Source organism: Trichosurus vulpecula, chromosome 6 (genome assembly GCF_011100635.1).
Source record: "Trichosurus vulpecula isolate mTriVul1 chromosome 6, mTriVul1.pri, whole genome shotgun sequence".
Taxonomy (NCBI): Eukaryota; Metazoa; Chordata; class Mammalia; order Diprotodontia; family Phalangeridae; genus Trichosurus; species Trichosurus vulpecula.
In genome coordinates this window covers 108,928,622-108,948,510 of record NC_050578.1, presented here as the reverse complement: position 1 = coordinate 108,948,510, position 19,889 = coordinate 108,928,622, and the positions used below count along the sequence as shown (strand labels likewise).

The following is a 19,889-nucleotide window of genomic DNA, read 5'->3' as shown; positions in this document are numbered from 1 at the left end:
TATTGTTGTTGTCATAATCCTGGGGCCATATCTTCCTGTTCACAACTCTTGTAACATTCCTTGCATCTTTTCTTTTCCAGACAGAGGGGATCAGGAAATGGTCCTACAGCTCGCAGGGTAGCCAGAGCTCAGCACCGAGAATCCGGGATTAACCCCAGACCCGGTGGGCACAAAGAAGGCTGTGTACCAAGAAGAATGTTGGGTTTATTAGCTCCACTTTAACTTGAGTCCAATATAGGGTATCTTACTGCAAGGGGGTGTTTCTGGGGATCTTTTCAAGAGCAAATGACATTTTCCCCACTTTGAAGTGACCACACTTCTCTCTAGGACCCATCTCCACTGACAATTGGTCTAAACTAAAAGTCACCTTTAGTCCCGGAAGAAATCTGGAGGGCAATGGGAGTATTCATAATAATAACACTTATGTATGGAGCATTTTAAGATTTTCAAAGCACTTTACATGATACCTTCCTCGATCTTCTTGGAAATAGAACTTGAGCCTAAAAGCGTATCATGTTCTCCTACAACGTTGCTCATGGATGCTTAATTTCTATTTGGGAAGCTTCCAGTCATACTTCCTTTGTTAACCTTCAGAAATCCACGTGCAACCAGTGACCTTGAGGACAGACGTTGTCCCAGTCCTTCTTTCCCTGCCTCCTGCCTCATCCCGGGAGACTATTTCTTGCCCTTTGTGGTTTTTGTCCTGACAGATAACAGCATAGGATGAGGACACTGGGTGCAGTGGAAAGAAAATTGACCTCACAGGAAAAAGCTTTTCTAATGGAGGGGAAGAGGGAGGGAGGTGAAAAGGAATGAGTGAACTTATTACTCTCATTGGATTTGGCTTAAGGAGGGAATAACATACACACTCAGTTGAGTAGCTTACCCTACAGGAAAGTAGGGGTGAAGGGGGTGGAGGGATGATAGAAGGGAAGGCAGATTGGGGGAGGGGCAGTCAGAAGCAAACATTTTTGAAAAGGGACAGAGCCAAAGGAGAAACTAGAATAAATGGGAGGTGGGATAGGATGGAGGGAAATATAGTTAGTCTTTCACAACCATGACTATTATGGAAGTGTTTTGCATAACTATACACCTATAACCTGTATTGAATTGCTTGCCTTCTCAATGAGGATGGGTGGGGAGGGAAGAAGGGAGAGAATTTAGAACTCAAAGTATTGAAAACAGGTATTAAAAATTGTTTTTCATGCAACTGGGAAAAAAATATACAGGCAATGGGGTATAGAAGTCTATCTTGCTCTACAAGAAAGTAAGGGGGAAGGGGATAAGGGGGGTGATAGAAGGGAAGACAGAGTTGGGGAAGGGATGCCTGTCATCTTGGGGTGGGGAGGGGAGAGATGGGGAGAAAATTTGGAACTTAAAATCTTGTAGAAATGAATGTTGAAAACTAAAAATAAATAAATTAACAACAACAACAAAAAAAGAAATTGGCCTCAGAGTCACATCTTCTTGATTGGAATCCTCACTTGAATTCATACTAGCTGTATGAACGTGGCCAAGCCTCATTTTACTCTGATCAACTGAAGATACTAAAAGTTACACTAACACCTCACAGGCCTTTGTGAGGAAGATGCTTTGTAAACCTTAAAGCACCATATATGTAGATGAATTTTTGATATAAAATGTGTAGATAGAACACTGGCAGGCTGAGCAGGTCTGGAGGAGGTGACCGGCATCATGAGGGAGATAACGGATCTGCTGAAGGAATTGAGGATGTTCAGCCTTCATAAGAGATGGGGGTGGTAGGGCAGCTAGGTGGCGCAGTGAGTAGAGTGCCGGCCCTAGAGTCAGGAGGACCTGAGCTCAAATCCAGCCTCAGACACTTGACACACTCACTAGCTGTGTGACTTTGGGCAAGTCACTTAACCCCAGTTGCCCTGCCTTCTCCCCTGCAGAGAGAGAGAGAGAGAGAGAGAGAGATATGGGGGTGGTTCAGCACCTAGATAGGGTGCTGGACCTGGAGTCAGGAAGACCTGTTAACATTTTATCTCAGGTGCTTACTAGCTTTGTGACCCTGAACAAACCACTCCACCTCTGTCTGCCTCAACTTCCTCATCTGTAAAAGGGGATACAACATCATCTACCTCTGCAGGGTTGTTGTAAGGATCAAATGAGTTCTTATTTGTAAAGCACTTTGCAAACCTTGAAGTGCTATATAGAGGCTAACTATTATTATTAATTCTGTATTATTAATTAATAGGATCCTAGATTTAGCACTGAAAGGGACTTAGAAATCATCTGGTCAAATCCAATCACCTCATTTTATAGGAGTGGAAACTGAGGCCCAGATAACTTAAGTGACTTGCCCAAGGTCACACAGGTAGCAAGTGAGTAGAGGTGGGTATTGAACTCTGTTCTCCCAGAGGAAAAGAGTGGTAACTGCAGAGAAGATTTTAGCTCAATAAAGGGGAAAACTTCCTAAAAATTAGAGCTTTCTAAAAAGTAGAACAGCCTGCCCTCTTCCCTTGTCCCCCAGGTCTAGTCCATATAATGAGTTTATAAGTAGTCAGGATACAGGGGCAATAGCAGGAAACAGGATGGCAAAGGGAAACTTGGAAGTCATGTACAAACCATCCCAAAGATCAAAGGAGCATCATTTATTATTAACCCGTATAGTAACCCAAAGTCACACCCTGGTGGTATGTGCTGAATCAGCAGAAGCCATGTAGGCGCTGCAGTCAGGCTTCTGGTCCTGTGATGTCTAAGCTCCAGACAAATTCCAGACCTCCACAACTCCAGAGGAGCAGAACATTACAAAGATGCTGATAACTTTGAGATGACAACTTTGATGCTTTACCAATAACTTTGAGATGATTTAGATATGCTAATGCACTGCCCCCAAGGTGTCACATATAGACGTTGGTTGTTTCCCTCCAAAAACTTTATAAAAACAAAGCCCCAAGCCCCTTCCCCCCACCCCACCCTGAGCACTTGTCCATCTCCTAGGGGTCTATGCTGTGTGAGTGTTCCCAACTCCGATCTGTGACTACATAAGTGACTCATCCCTCTCCATCCTCTTCCTCACGCTGCCTTTCCTTCTTCACCATACCATCCTTCAGCCTCTGCATTGTCGACCTCTGTCTCTTTACCACTTCTGTCCATATTTCCTGTGCTGTTTTCTATTACTCCTTTCGTGGTTATTGAAGTGTGATTTCTGCCTTTTTCCTGCAGCCAATAGTGGTCTTTCTCAGCAAGTACCCAAAGAACCAGGTGTGCCTGGCCTGGTTTCATAATTTCATAAATTAATGATCAATTCAGCTGCCTTAACTAAGCCCTAGTTCCCCTCCAAGTTCTTGGAGGAGAGAGCACAAATTCACAGACCTTAGTCGAAATAAGTACGGTGTTCTTTGGCATCATCATTCTAGTAGTGCCCTTTGGTGAAGACTTCAGAGTCCCTGGGTTGCCCTCCACACCAGTCTTGCGTGCTCTGCATGATCCTCACCTGGGTGGTGGTTCAAAGTACATTGGGTTTGGAGTCAGAAGACCTGGGTTTGAGTCCTGACTCTAACACTTTTGTCATTACTTTGGGTGAATCAGTCAGCCTCTCTGAGCCTCAGTTCCCCTATCAGTAAAATGAAGGGGTTGGACTCAGTGACAGCTGAAGGTCCCTTTCAGCTCCAAATCTATGCTCCCATGACCCCTTTCTACTGTGGGCAATGGCAGAGAGCTGAATACCTTCCTCAAAGTCCCATGGTTGATTAACAGACAAAGGGATGAAAGTCAGGGCTGTAGATTCTCCTGGTGCAAAGGGAATAGGTATCAAGAGGCTAAAATCCATCAAACCCCAGAGCTTACAGGGAAGAAAGAGAAAACTCCACCAGAATGGGATTGGGAGATGGGGTGGAGGAGGTTAAAGAACTACTACGCTTTTCAAAATTAAATTGTTTTCTGCTCTTTGACAAGGGTTATACGGGGGGCAGTAGGGGAGGGAGTTCTGCTAAAATCGATGAGTTACTATCTCTTGTCTCCAGAGCTTAGCACTGTGCTGGCATGGTAGCTATCTAATAAATGCTTCTTGATTTGACTCTTCTGAGCCATTTTTTTTAAAAAAAAACCACAGTTTTTAGAAATTTAAAGGTGCTTAGAGATGATTAGATGCAACCAACACATGAGGAAACTGAGGCCCAGAGAGGTCATGTAACTTAAAATGACCTTTGTGTCATTTTTGTAGTAGCTGAAATGAAATGTCTCTACATGCCATATTTCAATAGCACAATTGGTCTCTGAAGTAGACATTCAGGCATCATACCTAGGCAGCCCAGGCCGGCTGCAGCCTGAGAAGTACAGCCCTGTGCATCCATCCATGCATCCATCCGTCCGTCCACCCATCTGTCCATCTGTCCATTCTTCCATCCATCCGTCCATCCATCCATCCATCCATCCATCCATCCATCCACCCATCCATCCATCCAAGGACATTAAAGAACAGAGAGGAGGGTTGCCTGAGCAAAGCCCTGTTGGCCTCATGGCTTAGGCGAGGCAGTTTCTAAGACTAGCTTCTGCAAACTCAAACCTGACCCTGCTAATTGATGGAAAAGCAGGAGCACATAGACTCTTTAGTCTGGGAGGATGGTTTTGGCCTGCTGTCCATAGGGAATGAACTTTGAATAATGATTTCCCAGTAGTAGCGACAGATTTGTGTTCAAGGCAGAGATGAGTCTTTTATTAGCCGGCACTGTAGGGGTCACCTAGTTCAATCCCTTTATTTTAAAAAAATTTTATTCTGAACTTAAACACCAAAAAAAGCATTTCCATACACAGAACACAAAAGAGGCTTCTGTATGAAACTGTGAATTTCCATTTCATACAGTTTGCTTTAGATATATATATACAATATAAAATTCTATATTCCACCTCTTTTTATTTTATAGATATAGAAACTGAGGACCAGATAGTTTTTCTTTTAGTTATGACCTTTTTTGAGGTGGTCACAAAGGGTAAATTTGCGACCATAGGACAGTTTGGTCTTATTTTTTACTCAATTAGCCACAAACTAGTTATAGAAACGCCTGGGTCTTAAGTCTTATATGACTTAATATAGACTTTCTTAGATCTTGACAGAAGACCTTGCCAGAGAGCGCTGAGGAAGGGCAAATCAGGATTCTCTGGTAAAAATGAGAAAGCTTGAGAAGTCGGTCCATCAGCTCCCTGTGACCTTGCGCACCAACACATCTTAAAGTTTCATTTTAGTGCATGAAAGGGCAGCATCCGCGGATGGCCAATGTTACAAAAACAGACCGCCCATGCGCTTTTTCTTTCTGGTTCTTCTGAACCAAAGGGAAATGTAGACTAACTTGTAGGGCCTAAGAAAATGCCTGTAAGGTCTGTGTTTCCATTATTACTTTTAAGTGTGTTTATTTGAATTATTTTATTTGAGTTGATGGTGCAGATGATAGAGTGCCAGGCCTGGAGTCAGGAAGATCTGAGTTCAAATCCAGTCTCAGACACTAACTGTATGACTCTGAGCAGGTCATTTAACCTTGTTTGCCTCAGTTTTCACATCTGTAAAATGGTGCTAGTAATAGCACACATCTCCTAGGGTTATTGTGAGAATCAAGTGAGATCATTGTAAAACTCATAGCACAGTGCCAGGCACACAGTCAGTGTCGTAGGAATGTCGTCCTTGTTACTGTTAATTTTTGTGTGTGTGTGGTAATTATTTCCTTTGAGAAGGTGGTGCAGTAGCAACTCTGGGCCTGGATGTTTCTCAGATCTTCCTTTTCTGCCCCAATCTCTCTGTCGACCTCCAAACTCACATCTCTAATTGCCTTTCACACACCTTGGACTGGATGTCCAGCAGACATCAACCCCACATCTAAAACATTCTCTTTCCCCTCTCCTACCTTAAACATTACACCGTCCCCCCAGCCCCTCAGACTCACAACCTAAGAGTCACCCCGGATGTCTCACTATCTCTCACTTCCCCCTTGGCCCCCATATCCAATCTATTGCTAAGGCCTGTTAATTTTCCCTTTGCAACGTCTCTCCAATATGCCCCCTTCTCTCCTCCGATACTGCCACCATCACGGTACAGGCCCTCATCACCTCCCACCTGGATTATTGCCATAGCTGCTGGTGGGTCTGCCTGCCTCAAGTCTCTTCCCACTCCAGTCCACCCACCATTCAGCCACTAAAGTGAATTTCCTCAAGTGCAGGTCTGATCGTGACACCCCTTACTCAAACTCCCGGGGCTCTGTTTGCTTAGAGAGCAAATACAAAATCCTCTCATTGGCATCCAAAGCCCTGTCCAACATAGCCCCCTCTTACTTTTCCAGTCTCCTTCCACCTTACTCCCTAACACACACTCTCCAGTCCTGCGACGCTGAACGAGACACTCCATCTCTCTCTGATCTGGGCATCTCTCCTGCTGCCCCTGTGCCTGGAATGCTCTCCCTCTTCCATGCACTCCAAGGACTGACCTCCCTAGCTTCCTTTAAATCCCACCTCCTACAGGAATCTCTTCCTAGCCCCTCTTAACTCTGCCTTCCCCCTGCTATCTAATTCCTGTTTATCCTGCCTATATCTCCTTTGTAGACATTTGCTTGTGTGTTGCCCCTGTTAGAAGGCAAGGGCTCTTTTTCCTCTTTTTGTATCCCTAGCACTTAGCACAGTGCCTGGCTCGTGGAAGGCACTTAACAAGTGTTTATTGATGGAAGATCTGAGGACAAATACAGCTACAGCCTCAGACACTACCTAGTGGTGTGACCCTGGGTAAGTCACTTAATCTCAGGCTGCCTCAGTTTCCTCAATAATAAAAATAGCTCATAGAGCTGTTGTCAGGATCAGATAATATTTGTAAAGTGCTTGGCATGGTGCCTGGTACACAGTAGGTGCCTAATAAATGCCTGTTCCCTTCTCGTTCTCTGTGTTACATGTACAATTTGTATAATATGCAGTTTGTATTTTATAGAGGCAGCCTAGTGGGCCTGGACTCAAAAAGACCTGAGTTCGAATCCAGCCTCAAATGCTTTAATAGCTGTGTGGCCTCAGGCAAGTCACAACCGGTTTGCCTCAGTTTGCTCACCTGTTAAATGGGGATAACACACCTCCCTCCCAGGGTTATTGTGAGGATAAAATAAGATGGTTATAAAGCTTTTAGCACACTGCCTGGCACACAGTAGGTGCTGTGTAAATGCTTGCTATTTATGATTATTAGTAGTAGAAATGAGGCTATCAGGAACCAACACTAGTCTGTGGCTCATGTGAAAGTGACTGGTCTAAAGCATCCTAGAAGCAAATAGTAATCAGCTCAGTGATCAACCTCCTACCTTACATTTCACAGAATCACAAAATGCCACGTGGTGGGGCCAGATCCATCCAACCAGAACCCAACCAAGAGTTCCTAGGACAACTATGCCATGGCCTGTCACAGGTGTGAGGCTCTTGGCTCTTGGCTTGAGAGGGGGAGCCCTCTCAAGACAGCCTGCTCCCAAGGCTGACCTTAGAGGCCATCCCATCCTGGCCTCTCATTGTACATGTGAGGAAGCTGAGGCCCAGTAAAGTCTCTTACCTAAGGTCACACAGGCAGCATCAAAGATGGGATTTGAACCACTTAACCAGATTCTTTGACTCCAGAGCCAGAAATTTAACAATTTTTCCCAACATCAAGCCTCAATTTGCCTCTTTGGAGTGTCTCCCTTTTGCTCTTGATTCCTCCCCTTGAGGTCACAAAGACTATGATAAATTACTCTTCTGCATGATAGCTCTCAAACGCTTGTCAACAGCTATCATGGCCCTACCCCTCACCTCCACCCACCCAAGCCTTCTCTTCCAGGCTAAACAACCCCAGTTCATTCAACCGCTCCTCACTGAAATGACTGAGGACCTTCATCCCCTGGCTGTCCTCTTCTGGACATCCCCTAGCTCGTTGTTGATGTCCAGTCTTGGACTTTCCAGTGCGCTTTAACGTAAGTGATCTCATTTGAGAAAACTGTTGACTTTTGAAATGGAAATATTACCTTATTTGGTTAACTGAAGCAGTTTGACAAGTAGAGGGCAAAATTAAATATACCTGCGTGTTTCTAAATCAAAGACGTCTGGTCAAAAATGAATGTTTTCTCCTGTTTTACAGAGAGTGATCAACAAACTAGGATCTGCAGGGACTGTCTCAGATTTGTGGTGTTCTGAGATGTATTTCTTAAAATCTGCCAGTGTGTCCCATTGGCTTTCCATCTCTGCAACATGGCAGCTATGAGTAGGCCTCAAATCCCTTTTCTAGTTTTTTTCTCAAGTGTATGATCCTATGACTTGAATTTAGCTGTTGTTTGGTCATTTTTAATCATGTCTGACTCTGTGACCCCATTTGGGGTTTTCTTGGCAGAGATATTGGAGTGGTCTGCCATTTTCTTCTCCAGTTCATTTGACAGATGAGCAGCTAAGGACCAAAGTTGAGACAACTTGCCTTAGGAGAAGATTCTGATTCCAAATCTAACATCCTGGGTACAATTACTACACTATATCTATACCACAAGGGGTTGTTGCTCGTCCTTCATTTTTGAAGAGGACCAATGATGTCTTGACTTGCTTGTGAATTGGACTTAGGTGAGGCAGAGCTGCACAAAGTCATCAGCCTCACTCTCTCATGCTGAGTCATCTAAGTCCAGTGACAGGACAAAAGTCAGGAGGACTGGAGATATGGCCCAGGATGCAGTGGATGACCTTGGTGTCTTTAATATCTGACCAAGCTCTAAGTGCTTCACAGCACCTTCGTGGCTATTGGAAGAAATTGTTTTCATCTGCCCTTTCTGCTGGGGGATGTCTTCACGTGCTTGAGGTTGACATCCCCCAACTGCGGGGTTTGAGGCCTATTGGTTACCCTCAACCTGGTTTAGCCCATCTGCCAAGATGGTTTACTAGGGTGTAGTGTAATGTAGAGGCACTCTGGTGCCAAGGAAAGAGAGCTCAGGATTCAGACCTTCTCTCCTGGTCCTCAGTTTCTTTATCTGCAAAGTAAGGGAATTCATAGAGTAAGAGCTGGAATGGCCCCTGTGGTGGGGGGGAGAGGAGAGAGAGAAAAAAGGGAAATGATAGGAAACAAGCATTTATTAAGTGTCTACCATGTGCCAGGCACTCCGCTTTAAGTGCTTTATGAATTTACGGAAATTTTAAATTTTGCAATACCAAAAATTATGAAATTCTCAAATATCAAAATTAGGACATTTTGGAAGACCAAAAATTACGACATTTTTGATATTCCTACATTGTATTTTTTAAAAAGGTGCCAGTTACTGAATTTAACCCACTCATTTTTGGACTAGATGATCTATAAAAATTCCCCTCCAGTTTGAAATGGATGATTCCCCAATTCTTCCAAATGACTGAAAAGCTCAAGTCAAGGATTACGGCCTAAGAAAGAAAAAGAAGCCAGAGTATAGCCAACCTTTTTTTAATTAGAGTATATTGTACTTCCAAACTGGATACACTATAAATTGGCAATGCAACGTAAGATGCAACGTAGGAATATACCAGTTACTGTCAAAATGACCCTGTACAGCCTTAGAATGCAAAAAGCTTTATACAATACAAATTTTCAGTAATGTACACAAACCTCGACAGCGTGATCTTTTGAACATAATACAAGTTAAAAAAGGACCGAAGGAAGAAAGAAAGTGCTGAGAGCTTTAACTGCATTACCGTATGGAAAAATAAGTTAGCCTTCATCAAAGAATGCATAGTGAAAACAGGGATGACATTAGTTGGTGGTTGGATTCCTCCCAAAACGTTAGTGTTTTTTTGTTTTCTGTTTTTCTGGTTTTTTTTTTTTAAATAGGGAAAGGATTCTCTGTGGGGACACAGCCTTCCCTGAGCTTCAAAATGCGAACCAATTCACGGGACGGCTCATCTAGGCGAATCCTGAAAACTTCTGTAAATACTCTCCTTTATTAACGACAACAATAATTATAATATAAAAAAACCAAACAAACTCCAAACACACCTTTTTTTTTTTCTCACTCAGAAAACTTTATAATTTATCAGAAAGGGGAGGGGGAATCTTTCCAAAGTGCTAAACAAAGTTGCCCAATTACATTAAGCGTGACTAGGCCATTCAAAAATACGGGTTCCGTGGCAAACAGAGAAATGCATGGCATTTGAGTGTTGAGGTTGTCTCCTTCCCCTAGAGCTCGGCTCCGGCTCTGCTTCTTGGCCCGACTTCCTATTGCATGGCCGGGGTTCAGTCAGACCTGCTCCTAACGATTCTAGCCAGCCAGGTCTCCCCTTTTCAGGGTGCCCCTGTCAGTGTGGTAGTATGATCTGCCTCTGTGGAAAGGTCCCGGGCATGGCCCGTCCCTCTCTTGTTAGACTTTGCCACCGAACGGGGTCACTTTGAAAGCAGACTATTGCCCAGTGGCAAGTTCTCCTCCATTACATGGGGAATTCAAAGAATTGCTTCTTAAAAATAAGGCTTCCTCCACCTTCCCCCCACCCCCAACCCCACCCCCACCCACTCCCTGCCCCAGCTGCCCCGGGATTTCTTGGAGTGTATGTATGTACTGCATCTTTGACTGAGAAACATTGCCATGGCAAGGTCAAATGCCAGGCCAGTTGCTAAGAACAAAACTCTGAGGAAAAATGGCTGGGGGAAGTAGGGGGAGGAGCAGACAGGAGCCTCATCCTCCTTACCTTCTGAAGCCCTCCCTCCTGCCCCTGTCCACCCTTCTCCTTAGTGTAAACAGGCTCATCTAGTGCACAGAACAGGCTTTCCCCCTAGGGGGCTGGAACATGCCTGCCCAGGGGTGGGGAAAGGTAAGAGACTGGGGAAGGGGCAGCCTACAGTGAGGATTAGACAGTACGGTCATCTGGCTTCCTGTAGAACTGTACCAAATTCAAGGTGGCATTCAGTAAAGGGAATTGCCTGGAGGAAGAAAATTTGAGCTACTTTATTTTTCCTGGTGAAACAGATGAAAAAACAAAAACAAACCCAAACCAAGTCCCAATTCTAGGCTAGCACACTGTGGGAAAACAGCAACACAATAAGAAAGCATCCCTCTGTACACCAGCTCCTTTCGAGAGATAAATAATATATATATATATATATATAAAAATTTCTTTTTCTAGACTTCCCAATACTATACAAAGCACATTTCTTTCCTGCTCTCTAGGCCTGTTTCACACTGGAAATCCTGTTGTCTTAAAAATACAAAAGCAATGAAAATACTCAGCCAAAGATTTTCTTTTAAAATCACCTGTTGCCTTCCCAGATCAACAAAGGGTTCCGCAACCAATCCACATCTGCTTCTTGCTACAATAAAGTGCTGCGTATAAGTTGTCATTTTAATGACCACAAAATAAGAGCTTTAAATATAAAGTTAGCTTCCTAGCAGGGAACGTCCTACCAGGCGTTAACAAAATGGAATACAGTTTTTACTGATAACATGGAGGGGACTAGAGACATAGCCAGAAGATCTGCAAAGACAACTGAGATTTTTTTTTTTTGCTGGGAGTGGGGCTGGGGTGGGGAGGGGCATAGAACTGAACAAGTATGTTCAAACAGCACCTTTTGTTGTGTCTTTATATTTTAAAGAATTTGTAAATTAACTTTTCTAACACACAGTCTCCATTCCAAAGAAGAGGTCCGTTTTTCCCTTTCTTTTTCCTTTCCTTTCCTTTTGTTTTTTTTTCAGATGAGAAACACAAGCTAGTGCAAGCCTAAAAAGCACTGTGCAAACCTGCCATTTTTTTTTTTAGTCTGAGCATTTATACCCAGAATTTATCCAACCCCCATTATACTCCCCTTGGCTGGTTATAACCAACATCCAATTTTTCACTCATACCAATGGTTCCTGCAAACAAAAAGATGACCATTGCATTAATGTGGGATGTATCTGAGCGGCCTTTTCAAGAAGTTACACTCTCTGGAGCCCTTACCATAAAGATTGTATCCATGTGTGCATGCACGTGGGTGTGTGCATGCATACCACATGTGGTACGTTGGGTGGCATCAGCTTGCAGTATTGAGTTATTTCTTCCAGATGGACCGCCCCATCCCCTCACCTTCACAGTCAGTGAAGATCAGAGGATCAGACTCGATGTTCTGTTAGAAATCTCAGGCAATACCGAAGAGGCCGCTCATCCCTTCTTCAACTCAAGCTCTGGGCCCTACAATCCTGTCGCTCAGAACCATAGAGGGGAAGGTACTGAAGTACCCTGGGGGAAAGAGGTGAGGGCAATGTACCAACCCACCGAGGAAAACGAGCTCCTCCTCAGGAGATAAGCTGGGACAAAGAACAGGCAACAGAAACGGCACGGCCCACGGGCTGACACATTTTCTCTTTGCCATCAAGCACTCACACTCACTCACTCACACGGCCAAGTCACCCAAACAAAATGAAAATGCACCAGTATGTCACCTTACAAGTGCTGATTGCCATTAAGGACACTCTCGTTAGACTTTAACTAACGAGGCAGAATATCTTCAAGATAAAAGCAAGGGGCCAAGAAGGGAGGTGGGGGGAAGACATGCCTCTGAAGGTAGGAGAATGCAACAGGCCGCCTCTCTGAAGGCTGAATCAAGCAGCTTCCGTGTCAACGCAATGAACACTCAGAGGGCCACTTCTCTAAACCTCGTCAATGATATACAGTACACAGGGTGCAGACCCTCGTCTGTCTCTGGGTTTTGCAGCAACATATACCTGCTGGACTATGGTGTGTGTGTGTGTGTGTGTGTGTTGGTTTTTGGTACAGAAACAAGGCTGCCCTCAGACAGTCTCTGCCCTTTCTGTTAATCCGAGATAGGCAAGGAAGGAGTGTTTGGGTGAAGTGATGCTAGGAGGTGCAGTCTGAGGTCGGGGTGGGTGGAATGTGAGATCTGAGTGGTTCTTGGGGTAAAGCATCGTCAAGGGAATAAGATGAGCAAAATCCGAGTTCCGATACTTATCAAAGCGCAAAGAGGAGCCGTTGACAGCCAAGGCCTTGAACGCCAGGTTGGGTTCTGAGCTGCTGCTGTGGGCAGCTGACAGTGCCACCGTCTGCAAGGCCTGGGAGGCGGACATGATCGAGAGGGGAGACAAAAGGTTCCGGGACCTCCCCACCACAAGGAGGGGACCCCCAGGAGCAGAGTCCTTGGGGGCTAGACTCTGGCCCTTCTTCTCCTCCTCCATGCAGTCCCCCCCACTCTGGTGTTTCTTCACATGGCGGCTGAAGACGAAGGGGTGGGTGGTCTTGAACAGGCACTCGTCGCAGCTGAAGGTCTGGCGCGGGGCGTGTTTCAGCTTCTTGTGCAGGTTGAGATTGTCTTTGCGCTTGCAGCTGTAGCTGCACTGGTCACAGTGGAAGGGCCGCTCGCCGGTGTGGACACGCACATGCTCGATGAGCTTATTGGCTGTCTTGGACAGGTAGCCACACTGGTCGCATTTGTAGTGGTTGCCAAGGCGATGCTCGCGAATGTGCATCTCCAGCTCCAGCTGGTTGGCCTTGACCATCTGGCAGATCCGGCACTTGTACTCCATCTTGTAGTGGGTCTTCAGGTGGCACTCCATGGCTGCGGGGCGGTTGGTGGAGTAAATGCAGAATGGGCACCTGCCAAGGGATGAGATGACAGGGAAGGTTCAGCCGGGGACTGCCTCTATCCCCAAACCTCCCCGGCCCTTTCCTACACACCACCTTCCAACCCCTTCAGCCCAGCCCAGCTGCCTTTTGGGGTGAACTGCCTTTGGCTCCCTCTCCTCATCTTTCACTGCAAATAAAGTATGCCCTGACCTAGGTAAGCTCAGCCCAAGTAGGGCCTCTTGGCTGGAAGTGCACACCCTGGGCATCATGAGAACAGATGCAGGTAGCCTCCCTCCCTCACCTCTTCTCTGCTGTCCCCACCCCCACCCCACCACAACAGGTGCTGTGCCCCTCCTGGCCTTCAAGGTAAGGGGAAGAAAGAACACAGGACCAACTTGTCATGCACCACACCAAGCACACATAGGAGGGGAGAGCTCACAGGGGGAAGAACTGCTTCTAGCATTCCAAAAAGTCACACAAAGGGCAGAATCGTGCTTAGTCTAGGGACTGTTAGAAGCAGAATGCTTTCTCTGTGCGTGCTCACAAAACTCATGGGTTAGAGCCACGGCTTTCTCACGAAAAGAAGCAAGAAGTCTGGGAGGAAGGAGAAAAGAAGGGGAGCCACCCGCGTGTCCTGAGGGATGAGAGGCAAGCGGTGCGACTGCTGTTTGTAGCCTAAGGATATTAGGCTCCCAACTCCACAAGGTAATGTCAACTAGACTGGGAGCTTTCTGAGGGCAGGGACCAGATTTTATACTTCTTCTATGTCTTTCCTTGCCTGGTCTTTCCATTCTGACAGTTCTGAGCATAGAGAAGGGACTGTCTATATGTGTGTATATATATATATATACATATATACATATAAATATATATACATATATACATATAAATATATATATATAAATATATATATATATATATATATATATATATATATATATGTATTTATGTATATATGCAGAAAGAAATCCTAGAAGCTCTTTGAATTGGATGCTGGGAGAGACGAGATTCGAGTCCAGCTCTTAGTTCTCCAGCTGAAGCTGGGGATCCTGAGCTAAGTCATTCTCCATTCTCCATTCCTTATCCTTCAAAGTGAAGTTTCTACCTCCTCCCTCCCCCATCTGTCAGAGAAGTTCGGAGCAGAGGTGGAGGCCATGGTTACGGCCTCCTTTCAGCCCCTCCTCTCGAACCTGCCTCAGCAAGTGAACAGTCTGTAAAACTTCATGGGATTGACACAAGATTTCAGGGGTGAATATAAAGGCCTTCTCCAAGGCACTTCCAGGAAGTCTCTGCTCCCACAAGGAAGCAGCAGCAGTAGAATGGAAACTTCCTGAAGGCAGGGACTCTGATGCTTTTGCCTCTGTATTCCCCAGTCCTAGCATATTTCTGGCCTATAGGAGGCAGTTAATGACCGTCTGTTGAATGCAAGTCTGTATGAAAGAAAAGCCCATTCCACACTGAGGGCCCACAGGATCCTGAACCACAAGCTGGGCCTTCCCTGAAGGGGTTGGAAACTCACCACTGTTCTGAGCTAGGCCCCTGCCCCTCTAAAAAAAATGTAATATCATCAAAATTGATCTGTAAAAGTAAGAAAGTAATTGCATTGGATCTGTGACATGAAGAGCCTCCAGAAAACAGCAGCCCCGTCTCCAAAAAAACAATTTTGATGTTTGTACTACATTTTAAGGACATCTCTGCGGCCCATAGCTCAATCTTTCTTTTGCAGCTCAAGCAAAGTGGGAAGGTTTTTGTTGTTTTTTTTTCCTTCTGTGCTCCCATCATTAATTTTAAAGACACCCTTCTCAGGCAAATTAATTCTCTGGCATGGCAAGAAAAAAAACAAAACAGAACAAAACCAAAACAGAGACTCACTGTATAGCCAGAAGGCATTAGCAATTTTTTCAAAGAATTCTTCTACTTGGTCATCCTAGAACATAAACTATTACACAGGGGATGGTTAGCACCGCCTGGGAAGTGTCTGTACAACAGAAGAATCAGAGTTGATCGTGCATTCTCCCCCATCAGATCCAGAGGCTCCTGATTTCTAGGCCCCTCTGAGAAAGCCAACTGGCAAAGCCACAAATATAAGGTGCCAACATGTTAATGTGTGTGACTGGGCTATTGGGAGAGGTCAGTGAACACTAGTCCAATCACAGGAAAAAAAAGAAAAAAATACTTGCATATGCTTAAAAGGAAGGAGGTGTGTGTGTGTGTGTGTGTGTGTGTGTGTGTGCGCACAAATGGCAGCCAATCCCTGGGCAAGCCTTGGGTATAATCCTGACGAGATGGCCAACCCATCCTCCACCCTCAGCTCTCTTGAAACATAAAACGAACCCAGAGATCTTTTGAAATTATCCTCCATCCACTAACCCTCCCAACTCCTCCCCCTCCCCACCTTGCTTCCCCAATCCCCCTTCAACACCCACTCCCACCATAACAAAATCTTGCCTGAGAAAAAAATACTGTGCATCCTTTCTTAGGTGCTACATGCTAACATACAGGTGAGGTAACTGCTAGAAAGAAATACTTTATCCTAGCCTCTGCTTGGTCAAGGGAAGAAGCCCTGGGGAAGCATGTGTGCATGCATGTGGAGGTGTGTGCCCTATATGCATGTATGTGTATGTACATGTGTGCGCCTGTATGCACGTGGCCAGAGCTCGGCTTGACCACTGCTTCCCAGCCTCACAAGGCTCTTCCTGTTAATCTTCTCTGTTCTTTGTTTCTCCCTTCACACGGTAGGAATGGTGGGGTTTTTTGTCCTGTCTTGTCACTTATGCCTTTTTCTAGGTTGTTTGCTAAGTTGTGAGCATCTTGTGGGCAGGAACTATGCCTTTAGCATCCACGTCTGGATTTGGACTCTAAGATAAGGATGGTGGTCAAATTTTCTCTGGCCTTCCTTCAGTAGCAGTTGGCTTACTAGTGGAAGGCCAGCTGCACAGTAGGCCCCACAGTTATGTGTTGGTTTGACGGGCACACAGTAGGCACACAGACATTCTAGTTAATGATGATAAATCCTACCAAGAACTCGTGGGAGGGTGTGCCTGGGATGTGCCAGCATCTCTTTGAATGCTTATGTCTAGACCTTTCCTTTCTCTGGGAGGAATGGTTGCCCCAGGGGTTGCAGAATCCACTGGGCCTAACTATATCACCGAGCCACATTCCTACCTGTTCTAGTTGCTGCTATGGTTGAATTTAAAAACATCTGTATGTATTTGCTCAACAGATAATGTCAGGCCTTCTAAAGGACAGGAGAGATGCATTAGGGATGGGACTTTTTTCATGACAATGAGATAGATAAGGCTGTTTCACTGGTAGAAACAGGTAGGGGGGACACTGTATCCCATAATCACTGAAACTCAATCCAAATAAAAATCCAGTAGTAAAGGAATAAGAGAGCACTGGGTTTGGAATTGGAGAACCTGGGCTGTAATCTTGGTTTTTCTCCAGTGTGACCCTGGGTAAATCACTTACTCTCCTTGGGTCTCCCTTTCTTACTCTGTAAAATGTGGAGGGTTGGATTAGATGACCTCGAAGTTCCTTCCAGCTCTAAGTTAATGATTCTTTCAATTATTGCATCCTTATGAATGGATGGCTGAGATGTCCTCACATGCTCCCTGTCCCTCTGTCCCTCATCTGGCCTGTTCCTGAGACCTCTGCAGATGCAGGGCATGCAGAGGGACCCGTGGCCATCTAAGGCCCCATGGAGGACAGTCCCCACCCACACCAGGAGGAAAGGATGGTGTGACCTGATGCTGCCTCCCTTGGACCCCCAGCCCCTCTAGCCCGGTCTCTGCCCACAGGGTAGGGGGTTGAACAACGCAGTAAAAGGTTCGGTACTTGCTTTCCTTACTTGAGCCCACCAGTGGGGACAGTGTGGCATTTCTTGTGCTCCAGCAGCTGCTCGGGAGTCTTCATAAACTTGTGGCACACGTCACACTCAAACATCCGTGTGATCAGGTGGATCTGCAGGTGGCGTTCAAACATGTTCTTCGTCTTGCAGACGAAGTTGCAGAAAACACATTCGAACCCTGAAAGGACCAACGTGTGTGTGGATTGGGGGTGGGGGGGAGGTGCAGAAGGGTGGAGAGGAGAGCATGAGAAGGGCTGGTCAGCCTACCTGTACCCCCCACCAGTGTCCCTCCTCCTGCCTGCTCTATACTGCCACCTCCAGTTATACCTTCTTAGGTCTCTAGGCTGAGAGAAGACCTGCATATGACTTGAGCATCCTCCCTCGCCCTCAGACACTGGCTCACATAAGAATCAACCCAAAAAGTAATTTAAAAAAACCCCAAAGTGGTCAAAATTAGACTCTCAGAGCTGGAAGGGAATGAATTTGGAGGCCATCTAGTCCACCCTGCACCTTAACAAAAATCCCCTTGACAACAAGCAAACATCCCCTGCGATCGGCCATTTCAGCCTCCCTGGCCTGCTGCCTCTGCCATGGGCTGGGCCTTATTTTCAAGCCTCCATTAATCTGCTGGATGGCAGTTGACAACAACAGGATGGGGAGAGAGGGGCTCCAGGTGTCCCAATTCCCTTTACCTTTCTCTGACTTTTCTTCTGTGTTCAATAAAGGCTGGCTCCCAGGCACTACGGAAATGACCAGTAGGTTGTTCCCTCCCTTGTTTTTCTGGGTGACGTCCGAGTCATCTTTGCTGTTAGCTGAATCACTGAGTGCCGACAGAGAAGAGGAAGAAGGACTGTTGGATTCACTGGGAGTCTTCCTCTCTTCCCCTGAAGGATAACACAAATAGATGCTCGTTACTTAGCAAGGCAAGACAGAATAAAGCAAAACAAAGATGGCCACGCAAAACAGGCAGTAGGTATCTGATGGGACTGGGTGCCCTCCAGCACAAGGTAAACTGACTTAGGGAAAAGTCAGCGGGAAATCTGGAGGTGAGGATGGAGGGGAGCAAGCATCTTCCCTGCTTCTGCTGGCTTGGAGGTTGGGGCCTGTGGCAGAGAAGTGGATAAAGGTTGTGTCTACGTATGTACACCAGTGGTGTCCAATCCTAGAAAGGCATGGCTGCTACAGTGATGGAAGAAAGAAACATTTATTAAATGCCTACTATGTGCCAGGCACTATGCTAAGTACTTTGCAAATATTATCTCATTTGGTCTTCACATCAACCCTGGAGGTAGGTGCCGTAATTATACCCATTTCACAGTTGAAGAAACTGAGGCAGGCAAAGGTTAAGTGACTTGCCCAGGGGCACACAGCTATTAAGTACCTGAGGCCAGATTTGAACTGAGGTCTTCCTTTATGCCACCTAGCTTCCTCTGATGCCTGTAGAACAATCTAGCTGTGACATGGCTTCACTGGCTCAGCATCTCTTCCCTGTGCCATGGGCCTCATGGTAGGAATACTTTTGTGATGCTGCTCTCGATGTCTGGGAAGCATGAAGCGTTGGGTAAGTTTGGGGGTAAGTGAGTGATGAGGGGGAGATGCTAATTGAGAGGAAGAGGATCCCTGGGTCACAGAGGCTGAGCTGGGAGTGACCTCAGAGGTCATCGAAGTTAGCCCTCTGATTTTACAGAGGATGGGACCAAGGCCCAGCGAGATGAAGGAATTTACCCCAGGTGGCTCAGGAGGTAGCTGAATACGAATTTATATGGAAGTGAATAAAAGTGGTTGCAGGAAAAAAGTTCACCATGAAGGAGAAGGGCTCTTCAAAAGGTCATGGAAGAGTCTGAAGTTTTGGACAAAGAGTTCTATGTTGCCATGGCTCAAAAAGCACCTATGCCCAGTGCTAGCTCACTGTAGATGGACATGAGGCTGCATCGCAACCGCTCTCCTTGTCTCTTGTCTCTTTCCTTATACATAAGGATTCATTTTTTTTACTCTAAACTTCACAAACAAAACGAACATCTCCAAATACAAAGTAACACACAAAAAGAGGATTATATCCCACACCATGAATTTCCACTGTGTAAGTACTGCTTTAAAAAAGTATAGCAAAGTCAACATGTTACTTTCAAAACTGTCCTGCTTGTCTGTGCTTCCTTACAAAGCTTTTCTGTTCTCTTTTGTGTATATCTATCTATAAAAATAAGCTTTGATGCTGTAGCCTTTTGCTTTTTCTTCAGTCACTTCTAGATATAGACTCTTCCCTATCCACCTCAGCCCTGCAAACAAGGGTGCAAACAAACAAAAACAAACAAAAAACGTGAAGCAAAAGTGTTGGATACAGAGAGTAACAATGTACGCAACATTCCATACCTGCAATCCCCCATCCTTCGGCCCCGCCTTTAACCATAACCTCTCTGATTCTTGATTCAGTAACTGCTAGAATTCCTCTCTCCTAATTGAGGGCCACATTAATGAGAGTTGGTGAAAAACAATCACTGATGGAACTTTTTGATCCAGGTTGAGTTGCCTGGGAAAT

General features: G+C 45.5%; 2 protein-coding genes across 2 annotated transcripts in view; one reads left to right on the top strand and one right to left on the bottom strand.

The window, feature by feature from the left end:
• C6H4orf51 (chromosome 6 C4orf51 homolog) overlaps positions 1 to 771 on the top strand; it is a 76,777-nt gene extending 76,006 nt beyond the window's left edge. The window contains exon 6 of the mRNA XM_036765685.1: positions 81 to 771. Coding sequence (XP_036621580.1) covers positions 81 to 152 — 72 coding nt within the window. The 3' untranslated portion in view covers positions 153 to 771. The remainder of the gene's footprint in view (positions 1 to 80) is intronic.
• A 9,715-nt stretch (positions 772 to 10,486) lies between these two features.
• The window catches only part of ZNF827 (zinc finger protein 827), a 256,024-nt gene continuing 246,621 nt past the window's right edge, over positions 10,487 to 19,889 (bottom strand). The window contains exons 12-14 of the mRNA XM_036764568.1: positions 18,046 to 18,237; positions 17,354 to 17,531; positions 10,487 to 13,533 (exon numbers count right to left, since the gene is read on the bottom strand). Coding sequence (XP_036620463.1) covers positions 12,714 to 13,533; positions 17,354 to 17,531; positions 18,046 to 18,237 — 1,190 coding nt within the window. The 3' untranslated portion in view covers positions 10,487 to 12,713. The remainder of the gene's footprint in view (positions 13,534 to 17,353; positions 17,532 to 18,045; positions 18,238 to 19,889) is intronic.